At 37.0% G+C, this 19,230-nt stretch overlaps 2 protein-coding genes across 4 annotated transcripts in view; one reads left to right on the top strand and one right to left on the bottom strand.

Annotated features, from left to right (window-relative positions):
• Acvr2a (activin A receptor type 2A) overlaps positions 1–14,824 on the top strand; it is an 85,384-nt gene extending 70,560 nt beyond the window's left edge. Inside the window, exons 6-11 of the mRNA XM_055600368.1 lie at positions 1,469–1,612; positions 4,380–4,525; positions 5,915–6,029; positions 7,538–7,676; positions 10,068–10,198; positions 11,157–14,824. Coding sequence (XP_055456343.1) covers positions 1,469–1,612; positions 4,380–4,525; positions 5,915–6,029; positions 7,538–7,676; positions 10,068–10,198; positions 11,157–11,351 — 870 coding nt within the window. The 3' untranslated portion in view covers positions 11,352–14,824. The remainder of the gene's footprint in view (positions 1–1,468; positions 1,613–4,379; positions 4,526–5,914; positions 6,030–7,537; positions 7,677–10,067; positions 10,199–11,156) is intronic.
• A 2,555-nt stretch (positions 14,825–17,379) lies between these two features.
• Positions 17,380–19,230, bottom strand: part of Orc4 (origin recognition complex subunit 4) — a 37,556-nt gene continuing 35,705 nt past the window's right edge. For all 3 annotated transcript variants that reach the window (XM_055600370.1, XM_055600371.1, XM_055600369.1), the window contains exon 14: positions 17,380–17,787. In XM_055600370.1, the coding sequence (XP_055456345.1) occupies positions 17,599–17,787 (189 nt within the window). In that variant the 3' untranslated portion in view covers positions 17,380–17,598. The remainder of the gene's footprint in view (positions 17,788–19,230) is intronic.

Here is a 19,230-nt window from a genome sequence, read left to right as displayed (position 1 = left end):
ATGTATAGTCTGTGTTTTGTTAATAAAAACTAAGGTATTGCAGTTACAAAAATAAAATCACCTAGCAGTTTTCTTCTTCTCTTGTCAGGAAAGAACAACAGATTGTGTGCTTTACTTTAGAGTTGCTGTCTGGAGCTCCCTGGCCAGGCTTTGATTTCTTTCCATTGCACTTTGAGTCCTTATATGTAATTATTGCAGTTTCTGTTGGTAATTTCTCAGTGGTAGTGATTCAGGTTTCTAAAGTCTTACTTTACTTAGTTTCCCCTTAAGTGCAGCTGCACATGTTACGCCGCCTGACCTAAGGAGGGCTTGCCCCTCCGCCGCTGCCACTTTGCTGCACTGCGGGTACACTGTAGAGGCCCATTTCCCCCTTTCTTTGGTGACGCATCCTTGTGGCTGATTGTATCCTTCCTAATGAAGTCTGAGCCACACTCTCAGCCTCCATCACTCCAGAGTTACTGTAGAAAACAGTATCCTTGGTATACCTAGGTTTCCCCTCCTCACTTCTTCGCAAGCCCATCCCGGAGAGTCTGTTTCTGCGTGGGCAGCAGTGTAGCTCTTTTAGAGAGAAATACTGTGTTTTACTAAGATTCATAATAAGAGCCATGCTTCAAGTGTGCAAGGAATCTTAGCAGTTAGAAAAAGGCATCAGATATTAAGAATAGAAATGATGGCAGCCATTTTATCAAATGCTTTTATTGACAAAGTAATGATTTGCATGTTGCATGTTCATATATCATCTGTATATACATGGAGTAAGCACTTTAGTGACCAACAGCATAAGTATTCTTTTAGTTTCCTGGAAAATGAATACTTTTATAAAAGTCAGAGGAAGAGCCAGAATTTAAACTAATCTTGGATCCAGAGATTTCCTTACTATACATTGTAGCGTAACTCATTTTCACTGTCTTTTCATAGTGAAAAGAAACTCATCTTTTGTATAGAAGTATACAGTAGACACAGATAACTTGCAGGAAAGAGTAATTGATAGTTAAAAAAATAAGATACTGTTAGCTTTTGGGGGTGTGGAGGGCAGGCGGAAGAGAGACTGTTCTCTAAGGTATTTAGTCTGTCTGTATTTATCTTTCAGGCAGACGATTGTGAATAGTAGCCTAAGTAACTTCACACCTATAGTGTTTGCAGTGATGTGTAAGCAGAATGTGTTGCCATTTAAAATACAGAAATGCAGTGATTCTTGTTGAATGCTTATGCTTATAAACTTAGCAACATAGGAAAGTAGATTTTGAGGAAATGGGGTAGGACAAGGATTTATTTTGGATTATTGTTATTACCTGTCACAGATTTCTTTAATAAAAAATAAAAGATCACTATGTTTAGCTAATTTTGTTGTTGTACCACTTACACTTTGCTTATTTTGTTCCGATTTTAGAACGTACTCTAGTAATCTCAGTGTGATTTATTTTCTTATACTTTTGTGTTCTTACCATGCTTTATTTTTTTGCTATAGGACAAACAGTCCTGGCAGAATGAATATGAAGTCTATAGTTTACCTGGAATGAAGCATGAGAATATATTACAGTTCATTGGTGCAGAGAAACGAGGTACCAGCGTTGATGTGGACCTATGGCTAATCACAGCATTTCATGAAAAGGTAAAATGATTTAATACTTAAGTTTAGTCAAGCTGGACTTGGCTTACCTACCTATTGTCTTCTATTGTATTTCAAGAGAACAGTATGGTATCACAATTGATTAATACCTGATCCAAAATATACATTACTCATAAATAAAAATACTAAAAAAATGACTTTCAGAAAGAACAACTTTCTACTTAACCCTCTTATCATAGATCAGCTTTAGGCTTTGATTTCCTGAGCTGCAATTACTTCTCTTAGAGGTACTTTAGAACAGTATAAACAATGTTTACATGAATTACTTTTGATACTGTTAGATTTTTATGAGCCCCACTTGTTTTTTAACCTGTAATTTTTTTGCTTTGTTTTTATTATTATCATGTATTACAATTTATTCAATTTGTATCCCTACTGTGGCCCCTTCCCTGGTTTCCTCCCAATCCTACCCTCCCTCCCTCTTCTCCCATTATACCCCTCCCCTAGCCTACTTATAGGGGAGGTCCTCCTCCCCTTCTTTTTGACTCTAGCCTATCAGGTCTCATCAGGACTGGTTGCATTGCCTTCCTGAAAAGGCTGCACCCCCCCACCCCAGGGGGAGGTGATCAGAGAGCCTGTCACTGAATTCTTGCCAGAGAAAGCCCCTGCTCCCCTTACTAGGGACCCACTTGGAGACTGAGTCTAAGAGCTACATCTGAGCCTGGGTTTCAGGCCCTCTCCATGCATGGTCCTTGGTTGGGTATTAGTCTCTGCAGGGCTCCCAGGGCTCAGTTTTTTTTTTTTTTTTTTTTTTTTTTTTTTTTTTTGTTTGTTTTTTTTTGGGGGGGGGGGAGTTGGCTCTGTTGTTCTCCTTTTGGAGCTCCTGTCCCCTCCAGGTCTTTCTATCTCCCACTTCTTTCTTAAAATTCCATGCCCTCTGCCCAAAGTTTGGCTATGAGTCTCAGCATCTGCTTCATTACCTTGATCAGTAGAGTCTTTCAGAGGCCATCAGTGGTAGGCTCTTGTCCTGTTCCTTGTCTTCTCCTGCTTCCAATGTCTATCATATTTGTCCTTTTGAATGAGGATTGAACATCTTCCCTAGAGTCTTCCTTATTGTTTAGCTTCATTAAAGAATATAGATTTTAGTATGTTTATTCTATATTATATGGCTAATATCCACTTATGAGTGAGTATATACCATGTGTGTCTTTCTGCTTCTGGGTTACCTCAGTCAAGATGAACTTTTCTAGTTCCCACCATTTGCCTGCAAATTTCATGATTTCCTTGTTTTTAATAGCTGAACAGTATTCCATTGTGTAAATGTACCACAATTTCTGTATCCATTCCTCAGTTGAGGGACATCTGGGTTGTTTCCAGGTTATGGCTATTACGAATAAACCTGTTAAAAACATGGTTGAGCAAATGTCCTTGTTGTATAGTTGAGCATACTTTGGATATATGCCTAGGAGTGGTATAGCTGGGTCTTGAGGAAGCACTATTCCAAATTTTCTGAGAAAGCGCCAAATTGATTTCCAAAGTGGTTGTACAAGTTTCCAATCCCACCAGCAATGGAGGAGGGTTCTCCTTTCTCCACATCCTCTCCAGCATGTGTTGTAACTTAAGTTTTTGATCTTAGCCATTCTGATGGGTGTAAGGTGAAATCTCAGGGTTGATTTGATTTGCATCTCCCTGATGACTAAGGAAGTTGAACATTTCTTTAGGTGTTTCTCTGCCATTTGATATTCCTCTATTGGAATTCTCTGTTTAGCTCTGTACCCCATTTTTTTAATTGGATTACTTGGTTTGTTGGTGTTTAATTGCTAAAACAGTCCTGTACAATAACAGCTTCTGGAGGTATCTCCATCCCTGGTTTCAAGCTGTACTATAGAGCAACAGTAATAAAAACTGCATGGTACTGGCATAGAAACAGAAAGGAGGATCAATGGAATTGTTTTTAAAGAAAAGTCTTCCGTGTAGTTCAGGCTGGTCTCAAACTCATTTTTGTGTTTTGCAACCTCCCACATGCTGGAATTGTGGATTTGTGTTACCGTGGCTAACTAAGGTAGTTTTTGTGAGTGTCATCACTGTTGAGTGTGAGTGGCTTTATATATTACTTAGTGTTTGACCATAAAGATCATATACCTCTAATGAATGGGTATGTGTGTCTGTGTGTGTGTGTGTGTCTGTGTACACCATTACGTGTAAGATGCATGTGTGGAAGCCTGTGCTTAATATTTGGGCGTCTTCCTCAGTTGCTTTTCATATTTTGTTTTTGTTTGAGGCAGGGTCTGTCACTGACCCTATATCTCACTGATGCTTCCAGGGATCTAAATGAGTCTGTGCCCTCCTAGCACTGGGGTTATAGAACTAACGTTGGGCCTGAGGATCTGAACTCAGGTCCTGATGCTTGGGTGACAGGTGCTTTACCAACTAAGTCATTTCTTCAGGATTACTCTGTGTGTTTGTGGTTATTTATGTTTTGAACCTATGATGTCAGTGTGTTTCACTGAAAAGATTAGTATTTTTTTCCAAGACATTCAGCTAGTCTTTTTTCTTTTCTTTCTTTCTTAACCTCCTAAAGTCAAGGAAATTAATTTATTTTGGTAATAAACTTTTTAAAATTAGTCTTTTGTAGTTGAATGTTCATTAATGTGAATTGAAAGGAAATTTGAACAACTCTGTAGAATTTTTATTTTTTAAGTCTTTGAAAGGAATGCATTGTCCTCGTATCCAAAGAAAAGTTTTCATCTATGTAAAACTTTCATCAAGAGCTTATGGTTGTTTCCTCTCCCTCTCCTCTTTTCTTTAGGGTTCACTGTCAGATTTTCTTAAGGCTAATGTGGTCTCTTGGAATGAACTTTGTCATATTGCAGAAACCATGGCTAGAGGATTGGCATATTTACATGAGGATATACCTGGCTTAAAAGATGGCCACAAGCCTGCAATATCTCACAGGTAGAACAAGAATTTGTATTGTCTTTCCATTAAACTCACATGTTTACTACTTAAACTTTTAATTGTCAAAAGTTTTCTTTTTGCCCTGGTTGTCCAATCATATTTGAAGAGGTGACCATGTTTTAAAATTAGGTTTGAGATCGGCTGATGTATTTTTGGGTAATGTACATGTTAATCTCATTATTAAAGTGTGACTAGCTCATGTTTTAATTTGTCTAATTTCTGAAACCATGTTCAAGAAATGATTTTAACTCAAAAATTTAATTTACTTTAAAGGCAATTTTTAGTAGATACACGGTGATGAAATTAAGCGTAGACTAAGTATTTTTTTTTTTTGATTTTTGGATGACTATACATTAATTCCTTGATCTAAAGTAGAAGATTGAGAGGAGACAGCTGTTGAAGAAACTTTCACCATGTATTGAAAAGGAAAAGTGTTCCTGAAAAATAGATTTAGTTGACCATTATTTAACTTCCTTGTAAGAATATGAAATTGAGTTGTTATTGTCTGTTCAGTTTAAAAATGGCTGTTTTAAAAGTAAGTATTAACATATTGATTTAGCAACTAAGTGAATGTCATCAGATTCTGATTTTTGCAAATCATAAATGACATCTTTAGAAAGGGCTCCTCTTTCTTTCATCTTCCTTCATGAGTCAGCCTTCTATTAATATACTCATATTAATCCTTCAGACCTTGCCAAATTTGTTAGCTATAGGAGCCCTGAAAATGTTTTGATACTGAAACCAGTTGTTGGTTTCTGAAGCATTTGACTCTTCTTCCATCCTGTTGTGGGTCTAAATGACGATTTCCTAAGTGTCCCTGTTGGTTACAACATAGCCATTTTTGCTTTGTCTTTAAGATAAACTAGATGGATTGACTTTTCAAAGTACCAACCTCTGATTTATGGTAAAAGCTTCTGTGTGTGGGCCTAGAGGTACTTTCCTACAAAAGTGCCATGCAGCGCAGGGATCACTGCAGTGCGTTGCCAATCTAAAGTGGAAATTTTATCAAAGGCTGTTTTTAAATTTGTCTTGTTTTTCTGAAGTTATAGGTTCTATATAGGTTTGTAGCTACAAGATCTGAAACATTCCCATTACCTTAAAGCAATAGTAAATTTTATGATCATGTGGGCACGACATAGACGATACGTATTACTGGAATGGCTGTTTGTAAGCTGCTTTCTTGGAGAGCATATTTTCTTGGTCCTGCTAAGCTGGCTTCCTGTACGCTAGCCTAGGGTTGGACTCTGCCTAAGCATCTTATCTCTTTCTTTGCCTTTCATACTTTTAAATAAGGTTATTTTTTATAACATATTCCATATTCTCCTCCCTTCCAATAGAATTTTTTCAAGATAACTTGTTTAAAATACTTAATTTTTCTATTTATAGGGACATCAAAAGTAAAAATGTGCTGTTGAAAAACAATCTGACAGCTTGCATTGCTGACTTTGGGTTGGCTTTAAAGTTTGAGGCTGGCAAATCTGCAGGTGACACCCATGGACAGGTAAGAACGACCACTCTAAAACATGAGCAAAAAAATAAGCGCATCTTAGTTTTAAGACCAACATGACTTGCTCTACAGTTGTTGAGGTAGTGATTGAGTCATCATCTAAGAAGGAGTGATATATTTTACTTTGAGAGGCAACATTTTAATACTGTTGTCAACCCAGGTTAAGCAAGCACTAGAACAATGTTTAACTGTGGCAACATTGTTTTTTTTCAAAACAACTGGTCACAGAAGAATCCATTTCCAAGTAATTTCACCTTTAGTAAATTCAGTTTTCTTTGGCCAGCAGCCCATCATCCTAACAGTGGAGGATAATGGGTCATTTCTCATTACCATGTACTACGTTCTCCTCATTTTCTACACGACAATTTCTTGCTTCTGACTCTATATCTACTCATGAGCTCTTTAAAAAATTTAGTTGTTTGTTTGTTTGTTTGTTTTTTTAAATTCTTTCTAGAATTCAGAGCTCCTGAAAAGGTCAGACAAGGTGCCAAACTCCAGTTATGGATTGCACAAGGCCAGAGGAGAGAAGAATACCCATGTATTTTATTCTCAGGGGGGAAAAAAAAAAGTGAGGCTAGGAAAGGTGTTTACACTTGTATAGATTCCCTTTTTGTTTTTTAAATAAGAACAGTTTAGGGACAGGAGAGATTGCCCAGGATTAAGAATGCTTCCTGCCTTTGCAAGAACCAAGTTCATTTCCTCACTCAGGCTGCTCAGAAATGCCTGTAAGATCATTTCCAGGTGACCCAACATCCTTTTATGGGCTCTGTGGGAACCCACATTCACATGTGCACAGAGCTCCTCCCTGCCTATGCAATTAAAAAGAAAATAAATATTTTCTTAAAAACAGTTTGAAATGTGACATATTCTACAAAGCCAAATTATTCTTTCAAGGCTTTGTTTTTATTAGTTCTCTTTTAAATTATTCAGGTTATTTGGTTATTTCTGAGTTTTCTTTTCCTTCTATATCTTGTTGACCCCCAGGAATATAGCTGTGCGCAGTCATGACACACTGAGTTCTGGCAACATTAATTAACACTTTAAGATTTCTTCAAGGTAATGTCAGCGGTTGGAGAACACTAGAAAAGCTGACATGCTTGTTTGGGGAGAATACTAGTAAAAATGTTTATGTTGAACAGAGAAAGCTGGAAAACTACTTTATGTGCTTACAAAATCAGTTAAAAATTGAACTTCAGAGTTTTACTTGCCTGTCCTTATTTTCTAAAAACCATTTCTAAATGTGCATATAACTGCTGAAATTTGGTCAAAAGCTCATTCACCATTACCTAAGGGTGACCTCATTGATGCCTACGCTGCTTCATAGATATACTTAGGTATACTGTCTTAATACATATACCCTGTGATGTTACAATTAGGATCTAGTTACTTTACTCTGGATAAATACTCTGGATATTTGGTTTTCTTCCTACAAAACCATAAATAAAACATTAGTTCATAAAGTCAAAAAGTGAGTACTGTTTGATTTAAAAAATCTTTTTCAGGTTGGTACCCGGAGGTATATGGCTCCAGAGGTTTTAGAGGGTGCTATAAACTTCCAAAGGGACGCGTTTTTGAGGATAGATATGTACGCCATGGGATTAGTGCTGTGGGAACTGGCTTCTCGTTGTACTGCTGCAGATGGTAAGGGAAAAAGCATTTTTTAAAGAGTATATATGCTTCATTTATGAAAAGTTATTACACAAAGAGGTAAATAACTACATTTTCTTTCATGGACTCCAACAGGTGGCTGAAGATGCAGGAGGCAAGGTGAACTTGGAGGGGCTGGGTATGAAAGGAACTGGCATTGACACTTTGGAGGTAGAAGTAGGTCAGATAGCACATACTACATTGTTTAAGAACATCTATGTTGTGTCCTTCATATCAAACTATGACTTGGTGTCATGTTAATGCAGCAGGCCCTGTTGTTAAGTAATTCATAGTTAAGGTGATTGAATACCTTCTAGAGAGTGAACTCTAGAGTGAGTTAAGTGTGAACAGTCTGTCAGGCATCAGTAACTAATGAGGTTTAGTGCAGTCACTGGTGAGAGATATACAGTGTGATGGAGGGGTTAAGAAGAGTTACTTTGTAGGGAAAGGGGTTACTGGGACACATTAATGGCAACAGAAAAGGTTGGTAGGTACTTATTTTCCTTAAATGCCTTGTAATGTTCTGTAAATACTTAAGAGCAGGCTATGTCACAAGGCAGAAATTAGGGCCAAAGAAAAATGAACCATATTGATAAAATGAGTGTGTTTAAATTTGGGGCCAGAGAGATGGCTCAGCAGTTAAGAGCATTGGCTGTTGAATCCGAGTTCAAATTCCAGTACCCACATGGCAGCCCACTACTGTCTGTAACTCCAGTTCCAGGAGATCTGATATCTTCTCAGACATATACAAGCAGGCATAACACCAGTGTACATACAATAAATAAAACATTTTAAAAATTGTGTCTAGTTGTTAGTTCAAATTCAGCAGTTCTTAAAATTCACCAACTCCTATGAATCTTGGAGGCTCAGAAGATGGGTTGGTTCTTAACATTGGTTGCTCTTCCTTCATGAACATTAGTCACGGCTGTGGTACAGATGCAGGCAAAAAAAAATTAGACACGTACACACACACACACACACACACACACACACAAATAAGTAGCGTTGGCAGAGTCCTGAGAAGTCTGTATTTTACAAGCCACCAGTTGATTGATGACAATGTCATTGACCTGTGAACCAGACAAAGATTGAAATTCTAGGATGTTGGTACTAAGTTACTGGATGTACATAGCAGTTCTTCAGCTATCCAAAGGTTCCTACAGGGCTGGTGAAATGGCTCATGGGAAATCTTCATGACCCCATTTTGGTCCTGAGTCTCACACAGTGGAAGGCAAGTTGTTCTCTTACCTCTGTATGCATGTTGTGGCATGCACAAAAAAGTACACACATAGTAAGTGTAGTAATAAGAAAGGACAGTTCCTAATACTCATACAGGTCTGAGTCAGTGCCTCTTGCAGTTCATATTTTCTTTGAAGTATTTGGTACATTTTTATACTTTGCATAAGCAAAGTTCATCTGTTTCTCTCAAGTCAGTAACACTGTGCAGTAGTGATGTGTTTTGAGTGAAGAGGAGATAATCCGGAGATTAAAAGCACAGATTTCAGATCAGATTCATATTTCAACTCCACTTCGTAATAGTCAGATAGTTCTGTGCAAAATCTCTTAACTTTCTGAGCTGTCTTATTTACAAAATGGAGCAGATGCCACCATCACTAGGAGATAAACAATAAAATATAGGTGTGTCTAGTTCTGAATAAGAATCTATTGAATTTGAGTTGTTAACTCTTAAGTGCACGTTCCTATCTATTTAGATCTAAGAAAAACAAGTTATGTTACTGAATTAATTTTGTCATGAGGTACATTTTGACTTGATGGGAATTCGGGTTGAAGTGCCCTTATTAATTAAACATAAAATAACATTCAAAGTATTATAAATATGCTTGTGAGAGAGGACTGGAAGTTGTGAAGTACACTAATTCCTCATGCGGTCATGTAGGGTGTTTGAGCACACCGCAGAGAAGTAATTATACTTAGGTGGAACTAAGTCTTGAGAGGTGCTAACACCTCTTAATAGTAACATTGTGATATGAATTGCTGAAGTGAGTCTTCTGAAGAAGGGTTCCTAGCTTTGATTTCCAAATACTGATGCCCTTTGTGATACCTAGACATGGGCATTCAGCGTGTGTTCCAAAAACAGTCTGGTGAGGTGAAATACAAGGATCAAGAGTTTGAGCCAGTCAAAACTATTTAGCTTGACCCTGTCTTAAAAAAGTAGTCATCAAAAACTCCTAAAAACAGACCTTTTAATTTCTCATAAATTAGATTCTGGTCCTACTTGTATCTGGTGATACAAGTCTAGCTGGGGGTTCTTTTCTCTTTGTATTATTGAATATCAAATGGGAAAATACGGATACAGAATATATTTTAAAGAGCTTGAACTAATCAGGAAGAATTTAAATGGATTTTCCTTTTTTTACATTTCAGGACCTGTAGATGAGTATATGTTGCCATTTGAGGAGGAAATTGGCCAGCATCCATCTCTTGAAGATATGCAGGAAGTTGTAGTTCACAAAAAAAAGAGGCCTGTTTTAAGAGATTATTGGCAGAAACATGCAGTAAGTTTATACACTTATTTTCCATTTGAAATTTCAAGAAAAACACTTTTCAGAATGATCTGTTTATTCTCTGCACATTTTTCTTCTGGGAAGGTGGTCCTCACACAGATGTTTTGTATCGAAGTTCAGAGGCAGAATTAGGGCTTTGTCTGAAGTCACCAAGCCTTACAAAGAAGGCTCCTAACTAGTTAAGATCTAGTTAAGTTCAAGCAAATACACCCCATTTTAAAAGCTACATGAGGAAAGAAATGCCTGGATCTGAATCCATGGGAAGCTGGATAGCCTTATCATTATTACCTTCTAATAGATGCCATTTTAACACTTACTTAGCACCAATTGTTCTCTGCTCCGTGAAGTCTTAGTTATTTCTTTCTCTCAGGCTTTCAAGACTTCACGTTACAGTTAGAGCAGACAGAACAGCATAGAATTGTGCTGGTAATTTGGTGTTAGTATCACTAGAAATTCAAATAAAAGTAACTACATCCTGAAGCTAGAGATAGATTCTTCATGGGTGGCCTTTTAATCTTTAACTGCATGGGAGAAATGCTAGTCTCAACTAAGAAAGTGATAAAAAAAAAAAAAAAATTGGTACCCACATTAGACTTGGTTGTGAGTCTACTTGAAATGATTATGGATTATTGGAACTTAAAAACATATTCCTGCTGTGAATCCCTAATGCTTGGAAAAGTGACATTTTTTGATGGTATGTAAAATTACGTTCAGTAAAACTGGATTTTGCTCTAGCCATGCTATTTCGAATGCTTTAGGAAGAAAGATCAAGAGTTTGAGGCCAAGGCTGGCCTGCATAATGAATTCATTAAAAAGTGCCAAAGTGAGTACTGATCAGACTTTGCTGATCTTGAAACTATTACCCATGAAAATTGCTATTTCATTGACAGTGTTATCTCATTTCCTGTCAAGAAACAACAGCTGTTAAGTCTGACTGTTCTTCTCTTAGGGAATGGCAATGCTCTGTGAAACAATAGAAGAATGTTGGGATCACGACGCAGAAGCCAGGTTATCAGCTGGATGTGTAGGTGAAAGAATTACCCAGATGCAAAGACTAACAAATATCATAACTACAGAGGACATTGTAACAGTGGTCACAATGGTGACAAATGTTGACTTTCCTCCCAAAGAATCTAGTCTATGATGGTTGCACCATCTGTACACACTGAGAATTGGGACTCTGAACTGGAGCTGCTAAGCTAAGGAAACTGCTTAGTTTATTTTCTGTGTGAAATGAGTAGGATGCCTCCGGGACATGTGCACAAGCAGCCCCTTGTGGAAAGCATGGCTCTGGGAGACTTACTGCATCGTCTGCAGCACAGATATGAAGGGGAATCTAAGGAAAAAAGCTGCAAACTGTAAGGAACTTCTGAAAGATGTACACGAAGAATGTGGCCCTCTCCAAATCAAGGATCTTTTGGACCTGGCTAATCAAGTGTTTGAAAACTGACGTCAGATTTCTTAATGTCTGTCAGAAGACACTAATTCCTTAAAAGAACTACTGCTATTTTTTTTAAAATCAAAAACTTTTCATTTCAGATTTTAAAAAGGGTAACTTTTTATTGCATTTGCTGTTGTTTCTATAAATGACTATTGTAATGCCAACATGACACAGCTTGTGAATGTGTAGTGTGCTGCTGTTCTGTGTACATACAGTCATCAAAGTGGGGTACAGTAAAGAGGCTTCCAAGCATTACTCTAACCTCCCTCAACAAGGTATACCTCAGTTCCACGGTTGCTAAATTATAAAATTGAAAACACTAACAAAATTTGAATAAATCAATACATGTTTTATAACAAGGTATTACAAATTCACTGTGTTATTTAAGAAAAATGGTAAGCTATGCTTAGTGCCAATAGTAAGTGGCTATTTATAAAGCAGTGTTTTAGCTTTTCTTCTACTGGCTTGTAATTTAGGGAAAACAAAAGTGCTGTTTTGAAATGGAAAAAAAAAATGGTGTCACCCCCCACCTCCCTTTCATCTTATATCCGGGTCCCAAAATATCGCATACTTAAGTAGTACTTTTTTCTTTAAGGTGTGCTGTGTTTGGGAAATATTTGAAAACATAAAGCATGATTTAAATTTTTTTAAGTGAGCTGTGACACTGGAAAGCTCTTCATTTTATCTTTGAAAATAGATTTTTTTTCTTATTTATATGTGTAAAATTGTGTATTTCTTCTTTTCACCAAACAGTGTGTGGGATATTCTTATCACTGTTTTAGGATCACCTCAGGAAATGTCGTGACTCAGAACTCTTCACTCTGCTTTGAGACTTGTACCTTTATCACTATACTGTGTGGTGCCATCTTGTCAGAGTAATATTTGATGTCTGTGATACGAAGAGAATTATCTTAGGATAGAGATAGTGACCTTTAAGCACAGATTTCAGATATTACTGCTTTAAAGCAAATCAGGGATAACAAGTTGAACTTATAACTTAAAATATGCAATGACATTTAGAGGTAACCAGTGCTGGTATAAGGAACACAGCCTAGCCTACTCCCGAAGTTACTTTTACAGCTAACTCTAGATAGTTCATACCTTATCCTTGTGAAGAAAATTGAACTGATGACAAGTTGGTGCCAGAGTGCTTTTAAAAACATTAGAATACGATTGGATTCTTCCTTAAACTTACACAGGCCCAAGTAAAAGATTAATTCCCTGAATGTTTAGATTGCCAACAAATAGCCAGTATTATGTTATATACATTTTTTGTCGAGTCACTTTAACATCCATACATTAATTTTATAAACTTTTTACATGTTAATATCAGGAGCTCACTGTGAATGCATTATCTTCAGATGGCTAAGACATCATACACTACATTTTACATAAAATGTGCATTAATCTCTGGGAAGAATAAATTGATAAATAAATAGGTCAGCAGACTCCAAGCAGGGAGGGAAAGTAATAGCATTCTTGTCTGTATGCCGCATACTATAGAGAACTGTGCATTGTGTGTACCTAAGGTCCCACTCTATTCCTAAGATTGCCAAGTTCAGTGTTCACGGCTTTGATTTCTGTGTATTTGGCCTGTCAAATTCTTGATTTAGGTTTGCATCCATTTGTAAACTAATCAAGTAAAACCACTAAAAATATGCATACAAAGAAATTGCTACTCTCCATAAGCAAATTCCTATTGCTTATAAATACTCAACCTCCTTTAAAAAGTGATAAAAGATGGGTTAGGAAAGCACTACAAATAAATTTTATCAAGACTGGTTCATGATATAAAATGCTTTGTCTTCATGCTAGGAATTTTTTTTTTTTAAAGGAATCTTGGGTATTGTATGTAAATCTAGCTTATCAATTTTAAAACTTGTATTCTCTTGAGAACTACATTAACAGAAAGCCTTTTTTATAAGCAGTAAAGTAAGAATGTTCCAGTGACTACCTGTCCTTATACCTATTCTTGTTAAAACTTTCTTTTGCAGGGCATTTTAGTGTTTGGTTTACAGTAAGTGCAGAGTGGGCAGATAAAAAGATTGAGCTTAGGGACATTGAAAAAGGAAAATCAAAGATTAAAAGGATTTTTTTTTGAGGGAGATGGCAAACTTAGACCCCTGTAACTCTTCATGTGTATGGTGCTCATGACGTCTTGTACTTTGCCTTTCTGATACCCACCAGAACTGCTGCTCTTACTCTACCTTGCCCAGATCTCCCATGTGAGAAATGCTTTATGATCAACTGCCATAGGACTGATGGATTAACCAGTGTTTGAATTTATTTGAAGTCTATCTATGCCCTGCACAGATCTTGTATGTACTTTAGATGCTAGGAGTTTTAGCATGTGATTTGTGATTCTTGTTTGGACGTTTTATTACAGGTACCTTGTGAATTCCAGAACAGAGACTGTGCCTCACAATTATTGGTCCCATGAACTTGTACTACCTTTCATGGTGATATTCTGAAAATACAATCAAGAAAAACAAAACAAAAAAACACCAACACCTTTGGATTTAAAAATAGAATCATGTATCACAAAATTATGAAAACATTGCTTCTGTCCCCTTTTCTTATCCTTAATAGTCACCTTTAAGTAAAGTACAAATGGTTGGGGAAAATACCCTCACCAGAGAGATGGTAGTTTAGTGGAATAGACTGATTACTGTTTTCTAAAAAAATAAAATAAAATAAAAAAAAAAGAAAGAAAAAAATGCTTCATCAGATATTTTCCAGTTTCTCTTTTTTACTTTTTTGAAAAATTACTTTTTAGGAACATTTGGTATAATGTGCATAAAATTATTTACAATTTATGGACAAAGATACAAGTAGCATCTTGATTAAACATCATTTACCTCAGATATTCAACCAGCAGTACGTTTTTTATGCAGTCTCAACCCGTATCTCCCTATTTGTTACCTCTCAAAATATTGGTAAACAATTATTTTAGCTTTACTCTGTATTTCTCGTCAGTGTTTTGGGCACAGGTTGTTGTACTACTGTCATATTGTACTTGCTATTTTTTTTTTCTGCAAGTATTTAACAGAAAGCTAAAAATGAAAAAAATCCCCATAAAATCCCACCTTGAATAAGTGATTGTTAAATATTGTACAAATAAAATGTATGCTATCCCCATTCCATCCCCATGTTAAATAAAAAATGAATATGGTATTACTTGCACATGCAGTTTTTCTTTAGCTATGTGTGTAATGTTATTAAAGAGAGTTAACAGCTTTCTAGTTTACAGTGAGGCTTCTGTCTTGAGATTTTCAAGGGTGGGATAGTTGTAAAAGCAGGGAGGTTTGTGAATTAGGGCATTTTCCTTCCACTGTTGTCTAATCAGACTGTATTTCTACCCAAGCATCTATGTTGGTCCTTCCTGCCCATGGAAGGAACCCAGAAGCTTATTGGTAAAGTCACTGCATTTCATCAGATACTGTGTGTGCTCTTAGAACAACAGTGAAGGCAGTAACAAACCGCAGTGTCATCTAAGTGAAATAAAAAGGCACACCATGGTGCATTGTGTATGACTGCTACAGAAACTGTTTTGCATTGCACACTCTGCAATGTCTTACCTCTTTAGGTCAGTAGATACTATGTCCTAACATTGTAAGACACTGCCATATGGAAATCTGAACAACAGATTTTAATTTCTCAGAGACATGTCTGCATATAAATCAGAGATGCCTTTTAAACAAGATCCAAGTTTTCAGTAGGCCACATGGAGGACGCCTACATGGAAAGTCCTTTTTTGTTCTTCCATTGACTCAGGTTTTTTTTTTTTTTTTTTACAATTATAAGGTGAAACTAGTTAAAAATTGCTCATATATATGCCTGCACTTATATGACCATAATAGTACTGCTTCATTTTCATCACAATGACTAAAAAGTCTACCCAGCCCGTTTTTAGAGCTGAATATATAGTTGACAGATCTTCTCCAGCTTTTAAGCAGCATGTAAAGAAGTTTAAAAGTCTTAAACCATTTTATTAGGTTCCTCAATGAGGGATTTTTGTTTTGTTTTTTTGAGACAGGCACATGCTGTGTAGGCAAGGCTGGCTACAAATGCTTGGATCCCTTTTAACAACTCTCCTACATGGTGAGACTATAGACATCTTGTCCAGCTACAAGGTTTTAAAAGTAAAAAATTCCAGAGTGCATGAATCTTATGTAAGTGGGAAATAGTAAGATCTGGAGAGGACAGGAACCCCACAAGGAGAGCAACAGAACCAGAAAATTTGAACACAGGGGTCTTCCCAGAGACTCATACTCCAACCAAGTATCAGGCATGGAGATAACCTAGAACCCCTGCACAGATGTAGTCCATGGCAGTTTAGTGTCCAAGTGGGTTACACAGCAATGGGAACAGGGACTGCCTCTGACATAATCTGATTGGCCTGCTCTTTGATCACCTCCCCCTGAGGCGGGAGCAGCCTTACCAGGCCACAGAAGATGACAATGCACCTGATGTGATCTGATAGACTTAAGATCAGTGGACTTGGGGAGGGGCATGTGTGAAGAAGGGGGAGGGAGGGGAGAAGGGAGGGGCTTATGGGGGGATACAAAGTGAATAAAGTGTAATTAATAAAATTAAAAAATAAAGTGTAAAAAAAATAAAAAATTGCTTTTATTCAATAGTATGTTAAAAACTTTGAAAAAAAAAAACAACCTGAAAATGTGTTGACTATGTCATCAAAGTACTACGCAAGCCTTAGACTTAGTTACTACAGAAATAAAACAAAAAAGGTAGTCTTAATACATAGAAGGCCAAACATGTTTTACTACAGGAGAGGCTGTGCATGAAGAAAGTGGGTTCTAACTGTGAGGTGCTACTTTAGTGCACGGAAATTTAACATTTAAGATTTCTTGAGAGTCAAGTTATTTCTTACAGTATCCCGTAAAAATGGTAAAAAATAAAATAAAGTGTTGCTGGGCTCTACTTTTTAGTAACATGGGCTTTTGAGTCAGACAAACCAAGCTGCATTCTAGGCCACACCAGTCATTCTCAGCGGTGATCCTGGACACCTAACCCCTGGTGTGTTAGTTTTCTAATCTGTAAATAAGATCACTTAGTTCTGCAGCTAAATAATTTATATATTACACACAGATGGGTTATATATTTTATAAAATCTTACTATGGGCAAATAAGGATTCAAATATTCTTGAACCAAGGAAGGCACTGAGTGATTAACTTCCATTTTAAACTTCAACCTCTGTTAGTTGGTTGTAAGTCTGTGGATTTAGGAGGTGGACCTTTGACTGACATTCATGTTCTTAGGGAATCCCTTTTTAAAGCAATTAGCTAATGTCACAGGTGGTATTCATTATTTGTGAATGTAGATACCTAGGAATCCTGTAAGGTATTAGAAGGTAATTCTGGTCCCTTCTGAACTCCAGTACACCCAGAGTGAACATTTATAAAATTCCTACAAGAGCTATGCAAGGAAAACGCTGAGTTGCTTGGAGTCCTTCCATACAAGTTCTTCATCCCAAGTGGGCTAGTCTACTAAACTAGAACCCTGAGGATCTGTATAGGATCCAAAGTTGACACATTCACAGGAAAAACAGTCTCTACATGCTCCTATTCTAGCTGGAATATTCCTCATGTAATTTCTGTTCTTATTTGTCTCCTGACTGCTTAGGATTATTATCTGTAAACAAAATGCATAGTTGAAATAAACTTTTCCACTGGACCACATACATCCTACAAGAGTGTAAAAATCATCATATGGACCATCAGTAAAAATCACATTTTATTCTTTTGAACTGCTATTCTGTAGTACAATTTAAATCAATGAAATTGTGTAGATGTGTAGTCACAATTCAACACATAGTCAACATAGTAAGTGTAAGTTTCCATAAACAATATTTATAAGGAAAGGAATGTAGTAACATATCTTGTTAAAGACAGTAACTTTCAAGTCGTTATAGAAATGTACTTAAAATGTTCACAGCCAGTTTAGTGAGGATGTTGCCCATTGCCTAACGTCTGTAGGGCAGTTGGAGTATTTCTGTAGAGCATTCATAATTTGAGTATTATCCAATAGTAGTTTCACTAGCTGGTATTCTCTCTGAGAATTTACTGAAGTTCTTTCCATGGGTTTTACTAATTCCAATTGTTGTAAGTGCTCAAACGCCTGAAAGATAAAAGACAAAGCTTAGACTGAAGGGGGGAAATGTTAAATCCAGAGGCTAGTTACTAGTTTTTGGCCAGGTGTGAAACAGTGGCAGGTAGAAAAAAGGCACATTTGAAGTGCCTTTTACCCAAGTGCCCCCAACTCCATGCACACTTGCATTTACATTAAAAAAATTTTTTAATAGTCCTGGCTATGTTGGAACTTGCTTTGTAGACCAGGCTGTCCTCGAATCAAGAGATCTACCTGCCTCTGCATCCCAAGTGCTGGGATTAAAGGCGAGTGGCACCAGGCATGACTCTAAAATCTTTTTCTTAATAAAATTCAATTTTGTTCATTACAGACCAGAGGTAAGAAAGAATGGAAGAGAACAGGAAAGACAACAACAGAGTTAAAATTACTTTTAGGGATAAAACGCTTTGCCTAGGACCACCAAACCCAAGTGTAATCAACTCTATAAAAACTGCACATTGGGAAAAAGTGTTTTAACACACACTTATGTGTCCCCATAATGCTCAATGTAAATCAAGCAATTTTACCTGACCCTTAATCATATGGTTTTATTTCTAGGCCAATTCTATTTCAGGTTCCTCTTTGACTTTTTAGTGCTGGGTGGTGGACACTGTACCTAAGTATTATTCATGTGAACTATAGTACTTTGTCAATTACTCTGATACTAAAAACTTAATAATCTGATAAGACTTTCTAATTAGATAGGTTACTATAATGTGGATTTTGTTTCAACCTCAATAAAGCCTACTGTACATTAAAGTACAGCAATATAGCAATAGATCAGTATCCCACTTAGCTTCCATCAGAAAAGCTGTCTCCTGCAGCAGATGGGAACTAAAAGAAAGACCCACAACTGGACCATGTCCAGAACCAGAGACTTAGGAACACTCAGTCCTAATGGAGGTTTTTTTCATCAGACCCCTCCCCTTTATGGCTCAAGGAAACTCTGGAAAAGGAGGTAAAAGGATTGTAAAAGCCAGAGGAAATGAATACCAAAGGAACAGTATCTTCCAGACACAACAGGACTGAGGAACATGAACTCGAGAGGCTGTGCCTACAGGCACTCGGCATGTACGGGTCCAAGCCACACTGTGTCTCAGGGCTGGACGGGAAGTAGACTCCCCATCTCTAACCAAGAACTAGCTCCAATCGGCAACCGCTTGTAAACAAAGAATTAGTTTCTCCAAGAGTGCCTGTGCAGAAAAACCACACTTAAGGGCAGGGACCATGGCCAGTAGCAGATAGCCAACACAAAATGTGTGCATTGCAAGATATATTATTTTTTTAAATCTCATATGGTTTTGTTTGCGTATTTTCCAATTACCAGTCTTCTGCTTGTATATTATAGTTTACAATTTTGTTTTTATAGGTTCTGTTTGTGTGTTGCTCTGCCTGTGTATGTCCTTTCCCTTGTTGCTTTTTCTTTTGCTGTTT

This window comes from Psammomys obesus, unplaced genomic scaffold, assembly GCF_907164565.1.
Source record: "Psammomys obesus unplaced genomic scaffold, mPsaObe1.curated_primary_1811, whole genome shotgun sequence".
NCBI lineage: Eukaryota > Metazoa > Chordata > Mammalia > Rodentia > Muridae > Psammomys > Psammomys obesus.
This window is presented reverse-complemented; position numbering and strand designations above follow the sequence as displayed.